We start from the raw sequence: 23,215 nt of genomic DNA, 5'->3' as shown, positions 1-23,215 counted from the left end.
TGAATCTGATGTGCGAATTTAGTTGCTAGTCTCTTGCGTAACATTGTAATCTTTAATTTTATTATTGTTGCCCATTTAAAGCATTGGCCATTCTAGTTTTTTATCTATGCATATACATTTTGCATATATACAAATTATTTTTTTAATTACATATAATATTTTTGAAAAATTGCTAAATCCGCAAGACGATTGATGATAACGATCTACGCAAATATGTGATAAAAATTATGCCATACAAATGAAAATTTTATTATTTATTATATGTAATATAAAAAAAATAATAAATTCTGATATATTTTTTTGTTATTGTATAATGTTTGCGTTAAAAAAAGAATAAATTTTATCGACAATTTACAACTGTGATGATTTCCCTCTGTGATTTTGCATATTCTGCATTTTGCATAAAAAAATCAATTTTTATATTTTTATATTTTTTATATTTTTATAATGATATGAATGTGTGTGTATGTGTTTGTAAGCGCGCGTATGTGCAGGGGGAATATATGTTTGTATGAAGAAAATTTTGTCTTCTTTGTTAAAATGGTTCATTTCTTATGCACACAAAATGTACTATCCAACTTTACAGCCTTGACAAATCTTGTGCCAGTTTAGATTGCTCCACGAGAGATCATCAAGCGACGGTCCAGATGTGGTTTTCGCAATAATTGTTTCTACTGTCCTCATTGCCTATGAGAAACATTCTCAATCTCGATATAGAAAAGATACAGAGAATAATAGTGTAAAAAATATCAATTGTTGTATAAATTGCAATTTTTAATTTTGTGATTTTTTAGTTTTGACCATCTGAAGCATTGACTAATGTGTTTTTTTATTTTCAATACAAATATATAAACATTATAATATAATTTTCGCTAATTATATACAAATCACCAATATATTTTACAGAAATACATAGAAAGATATAAACTTTTATGTGGAGTAAAATATATATGACTCGATGAAACTCTTCTGTGGGAATTTTAATTAATTTTTTGTTTCTGGAAAATTGAAATATAAATATATTTAAATTTCAAAGTAAATGAAGTAATAAAAATATAATGCATATGAAAATTACAAGTAATGTATAAATACAATGATAAATTTTTCTTATTTATGATAATAGTGACATCAAGCGATGATAATGATTGAATATAACATTCTATTAATTTAAAGTAGATTCTAACACAAAAGTTTTTTATTCATCGACGAATTAATTTGATAAGTTCTGAAATTATAAGTAGAATATACGTCTTATATTCGTCACTTCGCATATTTGTGATGATTGCACATTATGTTAATGAAAAATAACAGATTTGGCAATTCGCGAGAAATTTTGTAAGAAGAAAACGATGAATCCTAGAATGCAAGCTTTCGTAATAATGCACTAGCAGAACCATGTTATATCGAGATACATGATAATTCACACCATTGTCTCGGGACAATGTTTATTGTCTGGATTTACGACTTTAGGAGCTAGGCGCATAATATTAACGGTCCAAATAACAACGCCATTAATTTTATGAAGGCAACTCTTCTACAATTATACACTTTTATTAGCGAACAAGTGATAAGATATTAAAATACGGAAACAATATTCTTTCTTTTTTACATGAAGCAATTATATAAGATTTTTACGATGGCTTTTGTATAAAAATTAATATCATATTAATAATCGATCAACAAGAATAGAAATATAATGTTTGCAATGTTTGCAAAATTGCCGAACGCATTGAAATTTTCGATCAAACAGTACAAGACAAAAAAGCGATATAACATTCAAGCGACATAGAAGACTCAGTGTAACACAGTAAATCATTTCATCCTTGTTTACCTTGTTTCCTTCGGCAACCAACAAGGATGAAGTGATACACTGTGTCCTCTGTGTCACTTACTGAAAAACGCCCTATATTATTCTAATAGCGTCATTTATTTTCTTCGATATTCGCACATTTGACTTTGATCGGATCTGAAAGCGATATATTGTTACGTATATGCGAGGATCATTGTATGAAAATTTACCTATGTGTTATATATGTGCTATTAATCTGGTAGCTTCGACAAATTCTTTGCGCTATGCCTGTGAATTAATCATAGATTTATGTGAAATAAAAAGAAAAAAAATGTGACAAAAAACAAAATGTTGACAAACAACTATCATTGACCAAATCGATCTTTTCTCAGACAATTAAAGTCGAAATATGTTTGTTATAAATTTTAGACTCCATATTTATCTATATTTTGATTCATGTTCTGCTATTATTTCTTTTTTTGCTCTTTAATTAATAAGTTTTCTTTCGATTTTTTAAAAATTGTTGTTAAGTATTGTTTTGAAAAATGATTATATTATTATCGGATTTTCCAAAATTAATTGCATTTACAATATTAAAGCATAATATTTATACTACTTATAGATTTCTATTTAATGTAATAAATAATTTATAAGAGTAAAATTACAAAAACACATAAATATAAATATTTTTCATTTAAATATTTTTTATCTCATCAATGCGTCAATTCCGTCTTGTCTATTCTGAATTTCTAATCTGTACTTATTAGCTTCTATATATTTCTACATAATTCTATATTTTTAAGAATGCAAAAACTCTTCAAGGAACGTTAGCATTTAAATCTTTAAATTTAATTATCGAATATTTATATTGGATGGAATTTGTTATGAGATGCGAAATAAATTTTATATGATTATCTTACTCGGGCACTGCTATTTTTATTTTGACGGAGAAGTCAGCCGGATGTATGACCGATGAAATTTTTATCAAAAGCGCGATAAATCTCAAACGGAACTTGGCCCCGGTTTCTACAAGCACTTTTCGTCTTACACATCTGCATTTCGCATGATCTTTCGCAATGATTGCACGTTGCATTGTTCGGCCGGTCGCAAAGTGTTGTGCAAAGTTGTCACATGCTGTTTTAAACCGGGAAAATCGTCGACCAGAATATCAGTAACGGCATCGTTTGACATTTTTATTGCATCAACGAGGTACAATTCACGTAAATGGTAATATCGTGCCGTACTCGTATTAATTATTACGATTGACTACGCATATAAGACGCATCGGCCTCCGCGCGTGTCAGACGCGAATAAAGCGTATTCAATTTATCGTACGCGCAAACTTGGCCATTAGCATTAATGTTATTTACGCGCTCATGCTTGTATATTAAAAGGTATAAATTTCGTGAAACAAGGTCATGTACGGAGAATCGCCGAAAGGTTCGCGCAGACCGGTTGCATTTAATCTAAATAAAGTATAGGCGACATTTAACAATACGATGGATGAAAATTAATGTTTTCTTAAATCGTGTGTATGCACGAAATGCATCTTTTTAAATCGTCGTATTCTCCGTTGAATAAATATTTCATTTGAATATAAAATATTTGAACATGTATGTAAAATCATAATTTAAATTGCATTTATCACTTTGTGAGTAACATACAAATAAATAATCTTCTCTCTTTTATATACGTCTGATTAAACGGGTCTCAAAATACAACGCGAGAAAAGATTATAAATATAAACAAAGTAAAATATCTGATATTTTTCCTATAACGATTTGCTTTTTAAAATGCTATTGATTTGATAAAGAATTCTTATTGGTAAATTAATTTTCTTTCTCATTTGGTTCTGTTATTTATTGCATTTATAATGAATTATGCAGCCTTTTACGATAAAAGTATATTTTGTTTCTCATAGGGAATGTCATGCTTTATTTTTATTTTCGAAAAATTTTTCTTTCATAAATCAAAACTTTCATATTTTATTTTATTTATAATTAAAGAATCGACGAATCAAACATTAATTTATAAATATCGTAGTGTCAAAAACGAATCTTGAATCGAATTTCGAGGTCACCGATGGCATCAAGGTCATCAGGTTTCTATCGTTAATAGACATAGTCCATCCGTATTATTTTAATCGCGTCTTACATAATTCTGTAGTATTCAAAAAAGAAAATTTTTTATTCCTATATTTCAATGCTTTCCAAGGATGATCCTCATTAACATTCTTAATCCATTCGAGATGTCGATGAACCATCGCAACAGCGGTTTACCATCTTGATAGTTACACAATAGAGAGTGCAACCCACAAAGTCGCAAAAAGATATAATTTTTTATGTATATATTATACATAATTGTTTATAACTTAATATCATGTTTATTATTTTATTTAAATATTATAAAAATTTATATTTAATAGCATTTCCTGATTTTTTGATAACTAGGTATAATAGCAATTTTTGTAAAAAGAAATATTATTTTTCATTCTAATTTTATTATCTATTGTTGTATTTTATACTTTGATTTTTTTGTACATTTAAGCGGAAGAGTTGCATCGAGTTCGAATGACGTGATTTTACAATCGAAGAAAATCTTAAGCATTCCATTATTGGCACGCATCATCAATTGATGTTGCGACTATTACAAGCGCGCGTAACAGGTGTTCGAGAAGTTACCAGAGTTGGCAAAAGTGTTACATCAGCGAAAAGACGATGTGACCGTCGTAAATGGGATAGCACATGTAAAATACTCTTACAAATCAGGATTTACTAAAGCGTGAATCATAATCAAAACAATTTTTTACTACAAATAAATCGCATTTCAAAAAACATAATATTATCCAATTAATTGTTTTGCAATTTTCTGTGATTTTCTATTTAACAAATAATTTTATAAAATTGTTGTATAATAAAACGTTGTATAATATACATAAAATGTTGTATAATAACAGATACAAAAGATCCTCCTATTATAGAGGAAGAGAAAGAGAGAAGATATTCATCCTTAATATCCTTGGATATATTCTTCTAAATATAATAAGAAAGAGAGGGGAAAAGAGAGGGAGAGAGAGAGAGAGAGAGAGAGAGAGAGAGAGAAAACCGCAATATTTAAATAGATTAATATCATTATTTCCTTGCTACATGTATATATTTATAGCCATTATCTTTCCACTTTTATGATTACGTCCAAATATAAATTAATATATGTATAAATACATTGAAAAATTATTATAATAATTATAAAAAAAAATACACTAATATTAAATTTACATTGTCATTGCAATAAAGAAAAATATTCGAAAGTACAATACATTAAAAAATTAATTATGATAACATTATACAATAAAATTAATCTTCCTCTCTCTCTTTTTTTCTATTGAAGAAACTTATCTTTAGTTGAGAATTTAAAAAGTACTGAGTTATATAATAAATTTATCTCATATAATCTTAATCGCGCTATGATGCAGCTTCGACATTTTTGTTAGAGTCTGCAAAACCATATACTATTATTATCGTTGTTGCAATAATATTATTTTTATAAGAATATCCAATTATGTAATGCGAGAGAAATTAGACATAAATAGACAAATTCACACATTTAATGTATGTAAGTCATATATAATTGTAACTCATACAAAATTAATTAATGTAAATAGATTACGATATTTTATGTCTCATTTGTATAATTAACATCGCTATAATATTGATATCACAAATATTATTGTTATTTATTATCGCTACTACGACATGTCTATGTCAATTTCCTTCGTAAAGAGACTTAGGTTTCGCCAGTCTGACACAACCGGAACCTCCTCCACTTTTCCACCGAGGACCGTGGAAATACCGAGAATGAAACCTCTCGCTGGATCCTAACCGCGAGTTGCAGCACGGATGACATTGACTATCCTATTACTTGTCTACAGTTACCACTTGGTGAAAGTTGACGATGCGCATCTTCAAGGTCGTCGTCGGAGCGACCATTTTTACTCACAGATGACATTTTCTGAAATTCGGTCTTCTAAAATTTTCATCTTATCATGAGATGAATTACCAAAAGTGGTAACGCAATCTTTTCTTCCTAAAATAACTGTACACGCAGTAACAGGTAATATTCTGAGCGACGTGCGAAAAGAACAAGTGGCGTCTTAATTGCCGGGAACGTTAATTGCTCCATTGTGCATTTCAATTACTTGATACTAGTGAGTAACAGGTTTTTGAGCTCGTGCGAGAAATAATGTCGACAATAATTTAATAAGGCGTTTAGCATGGTTGATAACTACTGTGTGCGATTCGCAATGCGGATATTATTTGATTTACTGAAAAAGAAATTTTGAAAGGTAATATTTACGTTTATTACATTTGTAGAAAATACTTTTGATTGGGTGTATTCAGTAACGTCACGATTCTAGCGAATTAAAATTCTAAGATATAAAAGAAACAAATTTATGTTTCTTATTTTATAACTATATTTGACATATTAGTAAAAATATACTTTTATATATTTAAGATATACTTAATTTTTTTCGTAAAACATTAAACTTTTAACAGATTCTCGCGCTAATCATTTGATATTTTTAAAATAGTAAACGAAAGATATATATGTTTTCTATAATTTATTAACAAAATATTATACAATAAAAATATTTTTTTGTATATAATAATACATAGATGCGTGTAATATGTAGAAGCATCTAAATTTATATTTAAAAAATTATGTATTAATTTTTGAATTTGTATCCGTGTATATGTGCTCATGTGTTTATCATTATATAATGCAAATGCCATCAACAATAAACGAATTCATCACGCTATTACTTCGTCAAAGGAAGAGAATTTTGTTTCATCATGTCTAAAAAGATATTCATATTAACTTCATATTAACATATGAAACAAGAAATATACGTGCAGCCGATTATTCACAACACTAAACGTAAAGAAATGGAAAGTCTTTTCATCTACCAATGCTGCCGCTATCGACGCGACGTCTGCTTCGTCTTGAATTCACAGCAACTATAAACACTCCGACAAATGTCTGAACAAAATACTCTTTCTAGGCCGGACATCGATTAACGTGAGACTTCTAATAAATAGATGGAGCATCTTGAAATAAACCAACAGAATTTCAACTAATTGCACGAGAAGCTATACCAGCCTAAATCAACAAGTAAAAGATATTTTAGAGACAAAATAGATTTTAACAAATATTAAGATTTGATATCGAAAATTTCTTACGATAATAAAAAGATTTTCGCGAAATTATTTTAGTAAAGAAATGTTTAATGCAATATTTTATATGACTAATTTTTTTTAATAAAAATTTCAATTCAAATCAATTTTATAAAAATTTTAAAAGATTATTTTTACCAAGATATTTAAACTCATAAATTAAACATTAGTCATATATAACTTCGAAGAAATTAGTTATAAATTGTCGATCTCGTACAATCGACAATATCGTGCCAGTATAACTGTGAGAACAAAGAGTTTACTCTAACTATTATTAGTTGTTAATTTCAATCTACCCTATCATTAACCACGTAATAAAAATGTTGGTAAATATTAATATTAAGTTCAAGTCGACGTACTGTCGAATGATAATCCCGACTAATAGAATTATATCTATAAAATTTAATAAAAACATAAGTCTTTTCCTCTTTTATTATATTTTTTTAAATAATTCTTAAAGATGAACTTGATTCACAACAAAAAAAGAAGAAAATGTGAAGTCAATTGCGTTGATTGCGAGGATACTTTTCAGAATCACGGGAGAATCGATTCGCGAGATCTCTAACCCTTAATTATATCCGACTAAGGTCTCGATTCATCAGAACGTCTTCTGCTGGGTCCTTCGCTTGTAGCGAAGGGTGGGATGAGTCTTACTGCCTGGTGGGGACCATTTCTATATAATCGACGGTGAAGGTGCCCGTCTCTTCATATCCTCTATCAGTGACCACGTTTCTTTATCCGTCGTCTTTGACGTCTATCTATACTTTACAAAGAGATAAGTGATACAAGGTGAGTGTAGATCGTTTGAATGATGTAGTCCAAGGATTGAAATCTATATGATTTTTGGTGAATTCAAATTTCGATGCTGCGAATAGAAAATTCTTATAATTGTTTGTGGCAGCAGAATCGCTACATATATATATGCAATTAAGGTAAAGTATACTTTCTCCTCTATCACAGCATCGAAAATCGAATTAAACAAGATTTAATTTTTCTTAAAGTTTCAAACTTTTGATCATGCTTGTTAAAAACGGCCATGCATTGGATTTCTCATAAAATTTGTTAAAAATTGCAGATTAAAATCTTACTTGTTTCGTATATTCAGTAGTCTTATATGTGAATAAGATTTCTATTATAGTGAAGAAGAGATATGAAGAAATTTTTAAATTTTGCGAAAACAAAATAAAATTAAGATTACATTTAATCTACAAACTATACCAAAACTACATCATAATTATAAATAATGTTAATTAAGTTTCTATTTTTAATATTTTGTGCATAAAAAACAATTGCAAATGTAACAATTTATGAAAAATAATATAGTAATAGTGCAAAAATTATAAGATATCGATTTGAAAAAATTAACTATTATTTTTTGAAATTTTATTTTGTTCTTAGATTATTTTAATTTAGACAATTGATGATATATTGATAATGTATTTTTTCGTGATGATTTTCAACGTTCGTCGGAGAAATTTCCAATCATACGTGGACGCGTTTTGATGGATCACGTAACATATGGATAATATATCGGCACTCATGCATAAAAAAACCGTCTTGCGACTTCATTAGACAAGACACTCCCTAAGAGAAACTTCTGTCTGATGGAAAGGAACTGTTTGTGTCGGCGGAATGAGTCTCACTTGCGTATCTGTTCATGTCAACGCCATTATGTAGAAAACTCTCACCGACCGGTCATAATAAGTCAATGAAATTGTAATATTTGAATGTCTGAATCGATATTTAAACAACCCATCGGTTTTATATATGTTTATCTACAAGATTTGCATTTTATGCTTCCTAATACATTTATGCTGCCGATTTATATTATTATACTACTTATTTATTACAATTCTTCTTATAATCTTTTCTTATATTTTTTTTAAAGAAAAGTATTTGACAGTTATAAAAAGTATTAATTATATTATTTAAAATATAAATTAATCAAAGCTAGATAATACATTTTTCACACATAGTTGCAAAAATTACAAAAATTATCTCAAATCACAAAATTAGCTATATGCTATTGAATATCGTGCATTATGGCATTATATGCACTAACACTAATATTTAATATTCTGCAATATAGATGATGTTGGTGCCGCTGGCTGTGGTGCTCCTTGCGGCGTTCGTCAACGCAGAGCCGGCGATCAATGACTCTGGACCGCGCACTAACCGACCTGGAAGATTCTTGTCTCTTCCGATACCGCAAAAATGTGCAAATCGTAAGTATCTTCTGATATATATGTGCGACTTGTTAAATACTATTCATATCATCTCTCCTAAGGACAATGCGCTACAATGAAAAAAATTAGTAATTTGTAAAATTAAACATTATTCCTCACAAACGTACAAATTTTTCAATGTTATTTAATCCTAATATTCTACTCTGAAGTCTAGAAAATTATAAATTCGTCTATTCATTGCGTAAACTAAAGCAAAAAGATTAAATAATTATTAATAATCTACTAGATTAATTATTACTGTGACTCTTCCTCTCGTAATATAGGAATAATTATTTATTACATTTATACGAAAGATTTTTAAGAGAGATAATATTATGTCTAATTAGTAAACAGTTACAGAAATTACTTGACAGGGCATAATAATTCATCGCGTTATTCTGTAATCAAGACTATTCAGCGCTATCGTATAATAATCTTACTGTCGTAACTGTGCAAACACAGACTATTAAACGATTTACTTACGCACGTAAATGCTGTCGATCGGTGAATTTTCACAGTGGAGAGATTTCCATTCGCGAGATCACCTGAGACCATCTGTTTTGATTAAATTACCAGCGCGTGAGACATACGTAAAAAATGCGAAATGCAGCGACATGGATTTTCATCGTCATTCTCTCGCAGAAGAGGCTGTCGTGCGTCTCGGCACGGTATTGCCGTGCCATCTCAAAGGAATCGAGGTTACAATGCTGATACATGCTAAGAAGCTTTCCCCCTATCCCTCGCGTAATTTCACGAGCTACGAGCGTACTTTTAAAAGCAGACGAGCCTCTCTCAACTCTTGTGCAAGCACGCGCCCCGGGTATTCACTTTTGATCACTATGGGTACCAGTTTTTACGTACACTTGTTACTGCCAACGAATTCCTGATATCATTGCATGACAAACTTTCCTGCTGATTTTTTATCTTGTCTTGATACACACTTTCTCGGAGCCACTCGCTCAAGAAGTCACTCGCACCTCAGCGACGAAACGAAGCACTTATTACTAAAGTGGAATAAATTTGATTTCGAAAATCTTGTTAAAATAAATGTACCTTATTAATTTATAGTACAATATATCTGTATATATTTTGGAAAATATAATATATAAAAGAATTTAATATAATATATAAAAGACACATTTTTACAGAAAAAAATAATTAAATAATTAAATAATTAAATAATATTAATATAATAGTTGTATTTTTATGTGAAGGACGTGTGTCACTTTAGTTTCTACAATACAACAAATATCTTTATTGTATTTCTGCTAAATTATTCTGAAAATCAACTTTTTGCTTTCTACTCGTTTAAGTGGCAATTTTTTTTTAAATGTGATGATATATCATTGATTTAATTCATAGAACACTTGTGTAACGCAATGTTAAATATTACTGGATTAGCATTACTTTCAATCAGATAACGATCTAATAATTTTCACAAAGGATGTCTTAACATTGTTGTAACGCAGGTATTAATTCAATAAAATCTTATATTTAGATTAATTCAGTAAGATCTTCATTAACGACATTATAGCAAGGACATTGATTTAAATTATTCAAATGATAAAATATTAGCGAGGTATCTTGCGAATTATCGATGTTGTGTCATCAAAATTTATAGTTATTAATTTTTAGTTCATCAAAATATACCATCAGTTTAAAAAATTAATACTGATTTTAATTATCCTCATCTAATAATATTGATCTAGATAAAAAAGATACTGATCAATTATTACATTGACGATTTGATTAACTCTAATCAGCAAATTATTGTCTTTTCCCTATATCCCTAATATAGAGAAAGTTTACTTCGTATAGAGACAGTGCTAAATAACGTTAGAACGAACGCTTGTAACGGGAGGGACAGATATACGCATAGTATTAAAATATGCCTTTGAAGAAAACGAAACCGCGCGAGAAAATGTAGAGCAACATATTCACGAATCAAAGTGCAGACAGAGGGGGAGACATACGGAATTTCCAAATGGTCGCATTTCCACGGTATTTAATAACGTGAGAGGCGCGAGTAGGTCGTGGGAGTGAATCGGCTTTGCTGTAATGATGCAACGTAATGATGTTCGGATACGACCACAATCACCTAACAACCTAATGATTGCATGCTCGCTCTCCTGGAATGCCCGATCGCGCTAGCAGGATAGCAGGATGGAGCTTAGCGACCAAGTCAATAGTAATCAGGTGTAGCGTGATTCCTTCGTGCTCGCGCCAAGAAAAAAGTGTTTAATAAGCGTGTCAATATAGTCACGCACGTGTAAAAGAATGCAAGCAGAAAAACTGGCACGAATGTCAGTTACGTACAGTGAAAAAATGCAACACGCTTAACTACAATATATAATTATGCACGAACTATGATACATATATGTGCAATCTATAAAGATATCTCTGAAGAGATCCTGAATGAAGAATAGCATCTCGAAAGTTTTACGTTGTGTCACATATAATTACGCACGAGAGAAGCAGAGTTACAAAAATAATTTTCTTTTTTTTTTCATTATTATATTATATACTGTATGACTTACATCATTATTCTGCCATGGATCATATATCCAGTAATATCAGTTTAAATCTTCGAACTTCTAAACTCCTCTTCGTTCAATCAAGATGAAAAATTAACGGAACATTGTATCCGATTAATATTTGTAAACTTACGGGAATTATATTGTGAAGTCGTTAATAATACAATGGAATACGTAATGTGCGTGCATATCTTATACTTAAGGCGTGCGATAATGACACGCTTGTTGAGTAACATGTGAACAAGTATTGGCCTATGAATATTATATAATACCCATCGGCCTATTAAACCGTTGTCCGACAGTGCTATTACGGTGAAGATATGCGATTAAGTGTCCGCATGCTTTACTATCTTACCCTCGGACGCATATCTTGCAATTACACATGAAGAGATGCGGTAATCAATTTTCGAATTTTCCTGTCGAGTTCAGCGCGAAATAAAAATAAAATAAAAATAAATCTATCTTATATCAAATCGTTGATATTATGATGTATTATTATAAAGCACACAACGAACCGCGAAGATTAGGCTTAACAATATTGGCCCATCTTTCGTTTGCAAAACAGCATGATCTTTGATGAATGATAACAAGCAATATACATCCTTATGTAATAGCTTTCTTATTTTCTTACTAAATGTAGCCCTGTGGACATTAATATGTAATTAAGATATAATAACAGATAATTATTTAAATGAACACTCTATGTATATTTTGCGTAATATGCTACTATTTGTTTTATAACAACGACTTTAGGAGATCTCGATTGACTTGAAAGCGCGATAAGGATGTCCGACATAATTTCGCAAACTCGTAGTGAAAAAAAATCATAGTGGACAATCGCATATAAGTTTAATCGACGTATTATACCGCTGTTAATCACAATTTCGTAACGCGGCTGACGCCGAATAAAAGACCGTCGCTAACAAATCGCCATTAAATCGCCTTATGACAGTGTGGCTGACCGATCAGCTGTTGCAATCTTACTCGGCGCGAGGTTGACTGATTGACAACTCCACAGAAGGCCAGCGCTACATCGCCACGAAAATGTCAGGAACTGCTTGCGAAATTAGACAATGGCGCTCTTCGGAGATTATCCCCCCGATGCGTTGCCACTTAACGAGTACGCACGATTCGCCTGTAAACACGTATTTTCATAATGTAATACGAAAATATTCGCATACATATATATCTATGTTGAAAAATATTTTTGAAATGTTTTTCGAACACATGCAATTTTTTTAATTTAGAGGAAATTTCGAAAAACAATTTTATTTTTGATAGTGTATATTTTGTCTGTATATTTTTAACAAATGTAACGATTTTTATATAAATATAGCATATACATTTTTTTAAATCGCAATTTATTGAAAAAAATCGGGAAATCACTAAAAGAAGCAAGTGTAATTGATATCATTTATTGATTTTAAATTTAAGATATTTTAAAATACTATAATCCATATTCCAAGTCTAAAAATCAAATTTCAATTAAACATATTTTTTTATAAAATGTAAAAGTTTATATACATTAAAATAATCTATTATTAGAGGACAATTGGAACAATTTTTTCGTAAAAATCAAATATTCACCTTATAAGACGAATGTTTGATTTCGCTTTCAAAAATTAAAAAGAAAAGAGTGTGGGGAAAACCGTTATCCTCATATGAGACGAGTTGTACCGGGACCTATTGGCCCGTCGCGCAAAGAGAAAAAGTTTCACCTTCACTTGACAGCTCGTGTGGAGAGCCACAAGAGTTTCCTTTTCCTTCGTCTTCGCGCTCGAATGTTGTTTATTCACGACTTACCGTCGACCCACTGATCCCGTTCGGGAATAAGAAATTGATTCCCAACGAATTCATCCAGTGGAGTGTGCTCAATTTTGGAACGATTCCATTAACATTGATTAAATTGATAAATAGCTCGACTAATTGTTTTTTCTGCTACATTACAATTTACTCCATTTTTTCAATTTACTCTATTTTTACTCAATGATCAATATGATAGGTAATGTAATTAATGATCAATATGATAGGTAATGTAATTAATTATGATTACTGGTAATCGATATTGAATCGAATGAATTAGGGATGTGAGAATATTTTTGTTTAGTCATAGATTTTAATTTTATCCTTAATTCAATAATACAGATTAATTATTATTATAATTATGATAAATAATTGTAGCTTCATGTCTTCACGAGTTTGGTTTGCGATACTTTGTTTCATAAAAGACTTAAAAAATTTTTATATTACGATATATATATATATATATATATATATATATATATATATGTATATACTTTACATTTTAATATCACATCAACATTATTTAAAATATTATAACAAAAAATACAATAATTTTATAATCCTTCGAAGAAATTATTTCCAAACATTTATTTCGCTTTTCATTGCATCTCGGCAAAGATGACACATCATTTTTGGAAGCATACGGCAATCTCACAATTCGAATTTCAACGTATAGATACATATAAATTGATATCCGCTTGCGTGACAATTAGAAATCGGCTGCAATTGCAACATCCCTATTATAAGAGAATCTTACTCATTAATGTACGCTCGTTATATAGCTAATTAAATGACGCGTTCATCTAAAGCTTTTTCATTATTGAAAAATAGCATCGACGCCAACATTTTCCTCCGAATAACCGATTTGTCCCTCGAGATTAATTCCACAATGATGATGCCGGAAGTGAATCGTGCTGTCGAAACACATCAATGGCGCACCGTCGCATTACTAACGAAATCCACTTTCTCTTCGTCTCAAGTAGATAAAGTGTATATCCAAGAAAAATATTGTACATTCCGTCGTAGAAAATAGTTTGTCGACACTAAAATTGTCGACACTAAAATTTTATTAAGATTGAAGTCTTAATAAAATTCTTCCATAGAATAGATAATAATATTTGTTTTTCGAAAATCTATTAAATTTATAGATAATGTCCAAGAATTTTATTATTTTATTCATATTATAAGTGTGTCTATATTTCTCAGTGAACAACAGCTCGTATGTTTGAAGCGATTATCGTCCCAAGTTCCTTGACACAAACGCGTGAGACGCGCGAAGGGCATAAATGTTTAATGAACGGTGATATAACGACCATAAATTGCGATTATCCGACAAGAGGCAAACGTTTTTTTTGTTCGATGCACGCGGATGCATCGCCGTCATTGCGTGCGAGCGTGAAAACAAATCTGCTGCATATAATGATGATATAATCACGAACGGAATCATTCTGTGTACCGTTATTTTAATAATACATATGTAATATATTGTTTGCATTCGCACAATAAGCAGCACGTAACAGTTGTGTGAATTTTTTTCTATAATTTTTATAATTGATGCAAATATGCAGATATGCAAAAAGAAATTTATTGCAAAATATTTCTTACATTAAACATGCCTATGCTCTAATTGCTTTAATAGATTGATATATTATTTTATCTGCATTTTTTTGTTCTTGATTTTATTATTATTTTTTTTTCTAACATAAAATTCTTTTTTTTGCAAATATATATCTATGACTTTTATCTTTCTTTTTTTCTCATTATTTTTTTCGTACAATAGAATTTTATGTCACTTTCTAGCGCTTTGATATGTATTTTATTACACTGATGACAATGAACAGCTATCTCTCATGTAATTCATTGCACTGCTATACATATATAACGCAAGTTTCAATATTGATTATCGATCTAGACGAGAATAGCCATGCGATGACAGCTGCAGTGCCACTGTATAATGTTTTACAATATTTACATGCAGATTTCCGTTCAATGTAATCACGGTGTCAGTTTCATATAACTATGTTAACTCATCTCTACATTTAACATACTACACGATTCTATTGAAATCACTTCACGTGACTTCGATCAATGAAAGCATAAATTACTTTCTAAGTACGATGGCTGCAACATAGCGATAAATTTATCTATATGCCGTCTCTTTTCTTTTTCGTGTTACTTATAAATATATTACTTCGATGCCGGATATTACTTTTGCGAGAGTCGTTACAATCTATTCATTAACGTGACATAGCTTTATGTTATATTTAATGGCTATTTAATAGAGCTTTTAATATTCGCGAACCGGCTAAGATTACTTTCTCGTCGTCAATTTAAAAAAAAAATTATTATTGACTTTGATTCTCATTCATATTTAATAGCGTTTTACAGTAAAAATAAATGTATAAACATTTATATTAAAAAAAAAAAGAAATTATAGCTTTTAATCTTATTTGTATTATTTGATAAGCCTTTAAATTTTAAATTCAGAGATATGACTATTAAATCTTTATAAATATTTACATATAAACCGGACAGCTTTAAGAGAATCAATAATCAGAGTGCTTATATTACGAAACGCATTCAAGTAGGTATCAAACGCCATGGGCAGCAGAACGTATGATACAACAGGAATATAATTTTTTTATTTTTTATTATAAGATCTTCGTTAAATTTATACTGACAACTGGAATCACGACTTTGTCCTATGTCGTAAACTCCGACAGACAGTCCTTCTTCTTCCTCGACAAGCGCAATACAATTGCACTTTGCCTTTCTACAGCGGTCTCGAATTAAGCACGAGTCTCGAATTAACCAAGCAGATGGATGGCTAATGCGACTCATCTCAAGAAATATTATTTAAAGATATTTCAATTCAAACTGCTTCTTTTCGGCAAAAAAACATTTTCTCTGTTTAAATCCTCTCTTTTGTGATTCTGTTAAAAACTGCAACGAAAAATAATTCAAAATGTGGTTGACAAGAATAAATATTAGTTAGAAAAGATTGTTTAAAGTATTTCTCAGTACTAATACAGTTCATGCACATATAATGATATAATCATTTCTGTAATAAATCAAACAAGACTCTTTTTTCTACCGAATTATATTCCGTTTATAAATTAACCAAGGCTGTGCATGCGACTATGCGGAGACGATCATTATATATTCTAAGAAATATATAAAGAAAGCAGCCGTTTGTAAAATTGCTATTGGTATTTTCGACCTTTGACATTAGCGTGTTCAATCCTTGGCGAATACCAGACGAAATCATCAATTGACTGAAAATGTACGTAAGCAAGAACGTATAAGCAATAAAAGGCGCAGATGCCCACTTCATCGTTTTTCACATTATTCAAATTTGATGACTATTTCTTACGTCATGTACATAAAATATCATATACATAAATTTTAATCAATATAGCCATTGCCAACAAGTTGCCAAAAATATCACGTAGGTCTGATCCTTTTAATTAACATTAATATAAATTATATACTTAGCATATGTTTTGAATCTTCGAATTATATGAAAGAAAAATATTATTGCATATTATAATGTATATTCATACGACGTTTTAAAATATTTTCCAAACATTGAATTTCATAATAAAGCCGATTTATCTGATTTCACATATTAATTTAATTTAATACTGCTTATGTCATTCAAATAAATATATCTGTTGTTGAAAATGTTTCGGTAAATATCAGCCAATTTCAGATTTGTTTTTATCAGAATAAGTTTTTACATAATATAAGTTGTAAATTAAAATAAAATTTATGATATTTTTCTAAATTTTCGAAAATTTGATTTAAATCTCTGCTATTGTTAAGATGTATATTTGGAAAAATATTACGCTCTTAGAAAGTTGAAGAAGCATATAAAATAAATTTCTAGCATATTTAAAACCGCGTAAAATCGCGCGATGTCGGTGCAGTAATAACAGCGAAATGTGGGTTACGAATGTCACGACGAACATAGAAACGATTCGACAAGTCGACTTGAGGAAAGACCAAGAAAAAGAAAACGAAAGAGACGAGGAAAAATCATAGCGAAGAAATCACGCACGCGGCGAAATATAAAATGTTATATCATAGCAAGAAAGCGAGAGAGATAGAAAGACAAAGTGAAAAAAAAAATTATATATATATATATATCTTTTTTAAAAATTATATATGTATATATATATATATATATATCTTTTTATATTATATATACATGTATATATTTTTTGTAATGCGATAATATGTGCAAGCATATCTTTCGTAATGCGCCGTTAGGTGCTTATGGTAAAACACACGGTGTAAATCGTAGATGAGAAGAGACATACTTGTATAAATACCGGGAAAAAGCATAAAAGATCGTTGACATTTAAAGCATACGATAATGACGCATCGCCACCGTGTTGCCGCTGATTACAGATTCTCTGTTCGCAAACTATGATACACGAGCGTATTTCAGCTTGAGCTATTTTGATTACAAGATGACATACATATGTCCGATAATGTTTTATAGAGGACTATTTAAGTACGGACATAGCATTGATAATTGAGGAATTGATAAAAATAATTTTTTACAAGAATTTTACGATTTTTTTAAGCGAATAAAAATGATTTCTCCTGTTATGACTTCATCAAGTGGGAACAGTTGACTTTAGCCAGACATATTTTTATACACGAGAAGTATAGATTTACAGATTACTTCATCGCATAATACAGCGATTTGACCTCTGAATTATTAACCACAGGTCGCAAATCAAGAATCTCTTTATAGAAAAAAAACGCGATTGCGATGCTTGATATAATCATCAATTTTTTTCTACAAACTCACAAGTGACATCTTTATCAATAATGCTAATGATGATAAAAAAGTTAATATCTTTCACATTTATAGACATGGTGTAATAGACGTAAAATGCAATGTTATTTTAATTACTTCCTCATCAAACGTCCGAAATTCCGTCAAAAAATATAACATATTGAAATATTTTCAGTTTGAAATATTTTCGATATTCTCATAAAATAGTTCTAATTGATTTTAAAACATTTTACAGGACCGAAGCAATTCAATCTCCGGGGGCATAATTATTTCTTCAGCGGACACGTGGGAGCCCATGCTAATCAACGAGTAGACTGGTTAGACGGCAGAAACATTTGCAGAGAGTATTGTATGGATCTTGTCTCGATAGAAACTCAGGAAGAAAACAACATGATCTTCAAACTTATTCAACAGAGTAAGTATCTATTTCGCGATACTCGCTTGAACTCTTTGATAAAACTGATGTATCGATGCGTATGCGTTATTCTATTATGAATCATTCTCATTGTTTCAATGAGAAATTGTAAATACGAGATCAATGCAAAGGAGATCCGTCATTTTTGTTCCCATTATGAAAGAATGCACGCGTCGGCATGATTTGTAGCGTATCGAAAAATTACGCTAGAATTTTCAAGTTTATTCGACTCGATTTACGTGAATCGAGAAAGCATTTATTTATTTATTTATTTTTGTGACACAATATCACTTTATACATTTGCAATAGAAAGTTTCCAGACAGTATATATCGACACCGGTGGTTTACCGCGGCAACTTTCATCCAAAGAGATAATCATTTGGCAATATTTCGAAACGAGCGACCCGACATGAAACATCACTTCGTTGTAGATTCGAATGATTAACGACGATACGCTCCCCACAAGACCTCTTTCTCCTCCCTTATCTTCTCTCCCTCTTCATTACGACCTTTCGGCTGCAGCGCGATGCGCTTAAGTGCACTAGAGGAGTAAAACTGCAATTAAGGGTCTAGAATTTACCTAGCTTTACTCACTTCTTATTAGTACGCCGTTTCCTCCCTGTTTTCTTTTAACATTAGAGAAGATCGGAAGCTTGAATGATAGTGCAAAGTATGATAAACAGTTGTCAATATATCCCGTTTAAAATACTTTCATTTTCGTTACAATCTGGAAATTTAATTAAAAAAAATAATTTCATATAATAAACGTTTTAATCCGCCATTTTAAATTTCACATTTAAAATCGAGATATTTAATTAAAAAGAATGGATTAATCAAGATTCTAGAAAAATAAAACCGCATCGTCAATCATGACTACGCGGAAATTGATAAATCAATAATCGTGAATTAATATAAATTGTGGGAACATATCTGTTGGATTAAGCTACCGCTTTAATCATAATTATCATACAATCGCGCGATGATACCCGCTCGTCACGAGCGATATTCATCACGATGGAGGCGAGTCGGTGAGTATAATACGACAGTTTTCAAGGTAATGCGGGGTCTTGAAGTGGGTTGAGGCTAGAGTCTCATCTTTTTATATAATAGAATCGCGCGGTGCATGAATGCTTTTGCAGTCCGGCGAAAGTAAAATAGCACTGACAATGAATTGATTCCGCTCAAGAACCTGCCGCAAGACCCCCTTCTGTATCAACGGTATATTTTGAAAATCTTTTATATCGGCAGTCATTATCTGTACGTAGTGAATTATAATTTCAGATAATTCCAATATAAAATCACCGTGCTTTCACTCAATCAGACTTTACAATAAGTCAACGTCTCTGGTAATGCTAAAAGTACTTCTCTCTTTTCTCGGAATAAAATATTCATCTTAAATATTCATCTTAAATATTCGTCTTGGCTCTTACCTATTAATAAAAGAAAATAATACGAGAATATATTTAATCTTTACATTTTATGCTTAATAATAATATAAGTTTTTTTTAATTTAATAATGATTGCGCTCAGTATCGCTTAATATTAATTTTGGCTATGTAGACTTTCTCGGATAATTATAAGAAAAAGGAAATTCTTTAATGTCTAAAAATAAACATCGATCTTTTCTCAATTCTCTATTTATACAAAAAATCTATTTTCTTTCAGACGATGTTCCATATATCTGGACATCAGGACGTCTCTGCGACTTTAAGGGCTGCGAGAATCGACGTGATCTCGAGCCTAAGTCCCTTTATGGCTGGTTCTGGTCGGCGAATCGCGAGAAAATGTCACCCACCAACCAGGCACCGATAAGCTGGACTTTCAATCCATGGTCGCAGACCGGCCACAAGAAGACCAGGCAGCCGGACAATGCAGAGTACGACATCAATGGCACCACCGAGTCCTGCATGGCCGTCCTGAACAACGTGTATAATGATGGCATCGCCTGGCATGACGTCGCGTGTTACCACGAGAAGCCGTTCGTCTGCGAGGACTCCGAGGAGCTTCTCAACTACGTGGCCAGCACCAACCGCGGCATCCGCCTCTAAAGCGATCGCGGTCAGCCTGACACCTACATGGTGATCATGATCGTCCATCAGCGTCACGTACTCACTCTCCTTTCTATATTTCCCGTAGCAAGGAGGGAGCGACGAGACACGTGCCAAATAAGGACACGAAATTTTTACGTGGCGATTCTTGGTTCTTGAATGATGACAGAGGATCCTTTACAAGCAAGATTTGTATAAGATTCCTTTATAATTATATCCTTATTCCTTCCAGATTCCTTTATAATTATATCCTTATTAATTATAAGGAAATTTTAATTTATAATATACAAATTCTATATAACTTTTACATAATTACATTTTACAGTAGAAAGAGAATATATATTTTGTATAATTTTTATATGTTCGATTGAGTGTCATTTACTTAATCGAACTTACTAGATTATAATTTTTTGTGATTTATTTCTCTCTTCTGAATTTATAATTTTTTTATAATTTATTGCTGTCGATTTTTTTATGCGAATTTACACGATTATGTCAACTTATTGTATCTGTAGTCTTTTTTCCTGCACAAAATGACTTTTTCGCACGACAAGTAATTTTTGAATAATATGATTATCGAAGAATGTGTCATAACAGTTTATGAAAAATAAAACTATAAAAAAAAATTGATATATCATGCGGAGGATGAATTTATTTTATATTTGATTTTAATAATCAAAATAAATATAGAACTTTGGACGCACAATATTAAAAGCCTCTTGATCGAAAAAATGAGAGTATACTTCTCTATAAAATATATACATTATACGAATAATTTACATCAGATTTTCATTATACAATATAATTCAGTTGTAACATTAGTGTAAAATGTATTACATTTTATAAAATTAATTTGTGGCAATTGTATACAAAAATAAAATTTTAAATCGTTTATATCGATCAGGTAATAACGTGTCTCGTCGCTGTGCTCTTTCTGCAGTCATCGTATCGAAAAAACTCAGCAATAATTTTGTACTTTGTTTGATTTGTAATCAAGTATCCGTTGAAGAGAGTAATTATGTACATGTATTTATTGATAGATATTTGGCAATCTCTGTACGTTTATGAAATAAACTTACTCTTACGTAATTTATGTATTCATGTCTTATGTTTAATATCCAATATATCTTTATATTCCCAAAAAGATATAAAAATATTGTAACCAGATATAAAAATATTGTAACATAAATTATATCTTATAAATTTAAATTATTGATCAAAATTAACCATTTTTTAAAGAATTTATTTTACAATAAATTTATATATATTTATATATTCTAAGGCGCAATAATTAGTACGTTTACATATTTTTTTTATTTGTGTACTTTGTAATTATTTAACTGAATTATACAATGCAATTTTGGTATTTTACTATATTTCATAAAAAAATTAACGATGTTTTTAATGGAACTGATTTCATGCTTGTAAAAAAAATAAATATTATACATATATGTATATTATGAAGAAAAATAAATATATAGTATATATATATATATATTGTACACAAGCTTTTTTATTGCTTTTTGTTTAAAAATTCACATTAAATAATAACATATCTTGTATCAATAGCATGTATCTCTTTCGTATATTATTTTATAATTTGAATAATTCACAAATAACATGCAAGGTTCGAAACTCGACTAAGGCCCGGTTCCACAACTCGAGTCAATCCGAGTTTAATACGTTAAACTGGATCCTGATTGGTCCAATCACTACTTAAACTCGAATTAACTGGATTGTGGAACTGGGCCTAAATGGCTCAAGTCTGTACTACTTGTAGACTTTGAATCTCTGCTAAGAAAGTTTAAATTTTTGCCAAGGTTCGAATCTCCGCTAAGTGGATTCGAGTATTCACTAAATGAGGTTTGAATCTCCGCTAACAATAAGGTTTGAATCTCTGGTAAGTGGATTCGAATCTCTCTTATTGTTAAATGAGGTTTGAATCTTCACTAAGCGGGTTGGAGTCTCGGTTAAATAGAGTTCGAATCTCCACTAAACAGGTTCGAGTCTTTACTTAAGCAGATTTGATTGAACCTCCCCTGAATGGATTTGAATCGTTATTAAATCAGGTTCGAATCCTTGTTAAATATAGCACAGGTTTTCTTTTCTAAATCTCCACTAAATATAATATATTAATAATGTATTTGTACCTATAATAATTGATCTATATGAGATTTTTATTAAATATTTCTCTTTATATTTAAGCTTTTTATTCATGTACTTAGGAGTGTCAAAGAAAAGAAAAAAAAACTTTGAAATTATAAAAAAAAATCACTCCACATTTAAAAATTTTTATTTTAACAGTAAAAAATTGATACGTACTTTTTTATATTTATCACTGTTGAGATGAAGATATTTAA

General features: G+C 30.4%; 1 protein-coding gene across 1 annotated transcript; it reads left to right on the top strand.

Moving 5' to 3' along the window:
- Positions 1-7,703: 7,703 nt before the first annotated feature.
- Positions 7,704-21,952, top strand: LOC105258283. The gene is made up of 4 exons (XM_011269449.3): positions 7,704-7,809; positions 9,110-9,245; positions 18,628-18,807; positions 20,473-21,952. Exons 2-4 carry the CDS (start codon positions 9,110-9,112, stop codon positions 20,853-20,855), a joined length of 699 nt encoding a protein of 232 aa, XP_011267751.1. The 5' UTR covers positions 7,704-7,809; the 3' UTR covers positions 20,856-21,952.
- Positions 21,953-23,215: the final 1,263 nt, after the last annotated feature.

This window comes from Camponotus floridanus, unplaced genomic scaffold, assembly GCF_003227725.1.
Source record: "Camponotus floridanus strain SB8 unplaced genomic scaffold, Cflo_v7.5 scaffold2, whole genome shotgun sequence".
Classification (NCBI taxonomy): Eukaryota; Metazoa; Arthropoda; class Insecta; order Hymenoptera; family Formicidae; genus Camponotus; species Camponotus floridanus.
Note: the sequence above shows the minus strand (reverse complement) of the source record. Positions and strands in the feature narration are given on the sequence as shown.

What these genes read in the sequence shown, in the direction of transcription:
- LOC105258283 (XM_011269449.3), top strand. Translation starts at nt 9,110, where the DNA reads ATGATGTTGGTGCCGCTGGCTGTGGTGCTCCTTGCGGCGTTCGTCAAC. An exon ending in ACCGCAAAAATGTGCAAATC is followed by an intron (nt 9,246 to 18,627) that starts GTAAGTATCTTC and finishes AACATTTTACAG; the next exon opens with GACCGAAGCAATTCAATCTC. An exon ending in CTTCAAACTTATTCAACAGA is followed by an intron (nt 18,808 to 20,472) that starts GTAAGTATCTAT and finishes ATTTTCTTTCAG; the next exon opens with ACGATGTTCCATATATCTGG.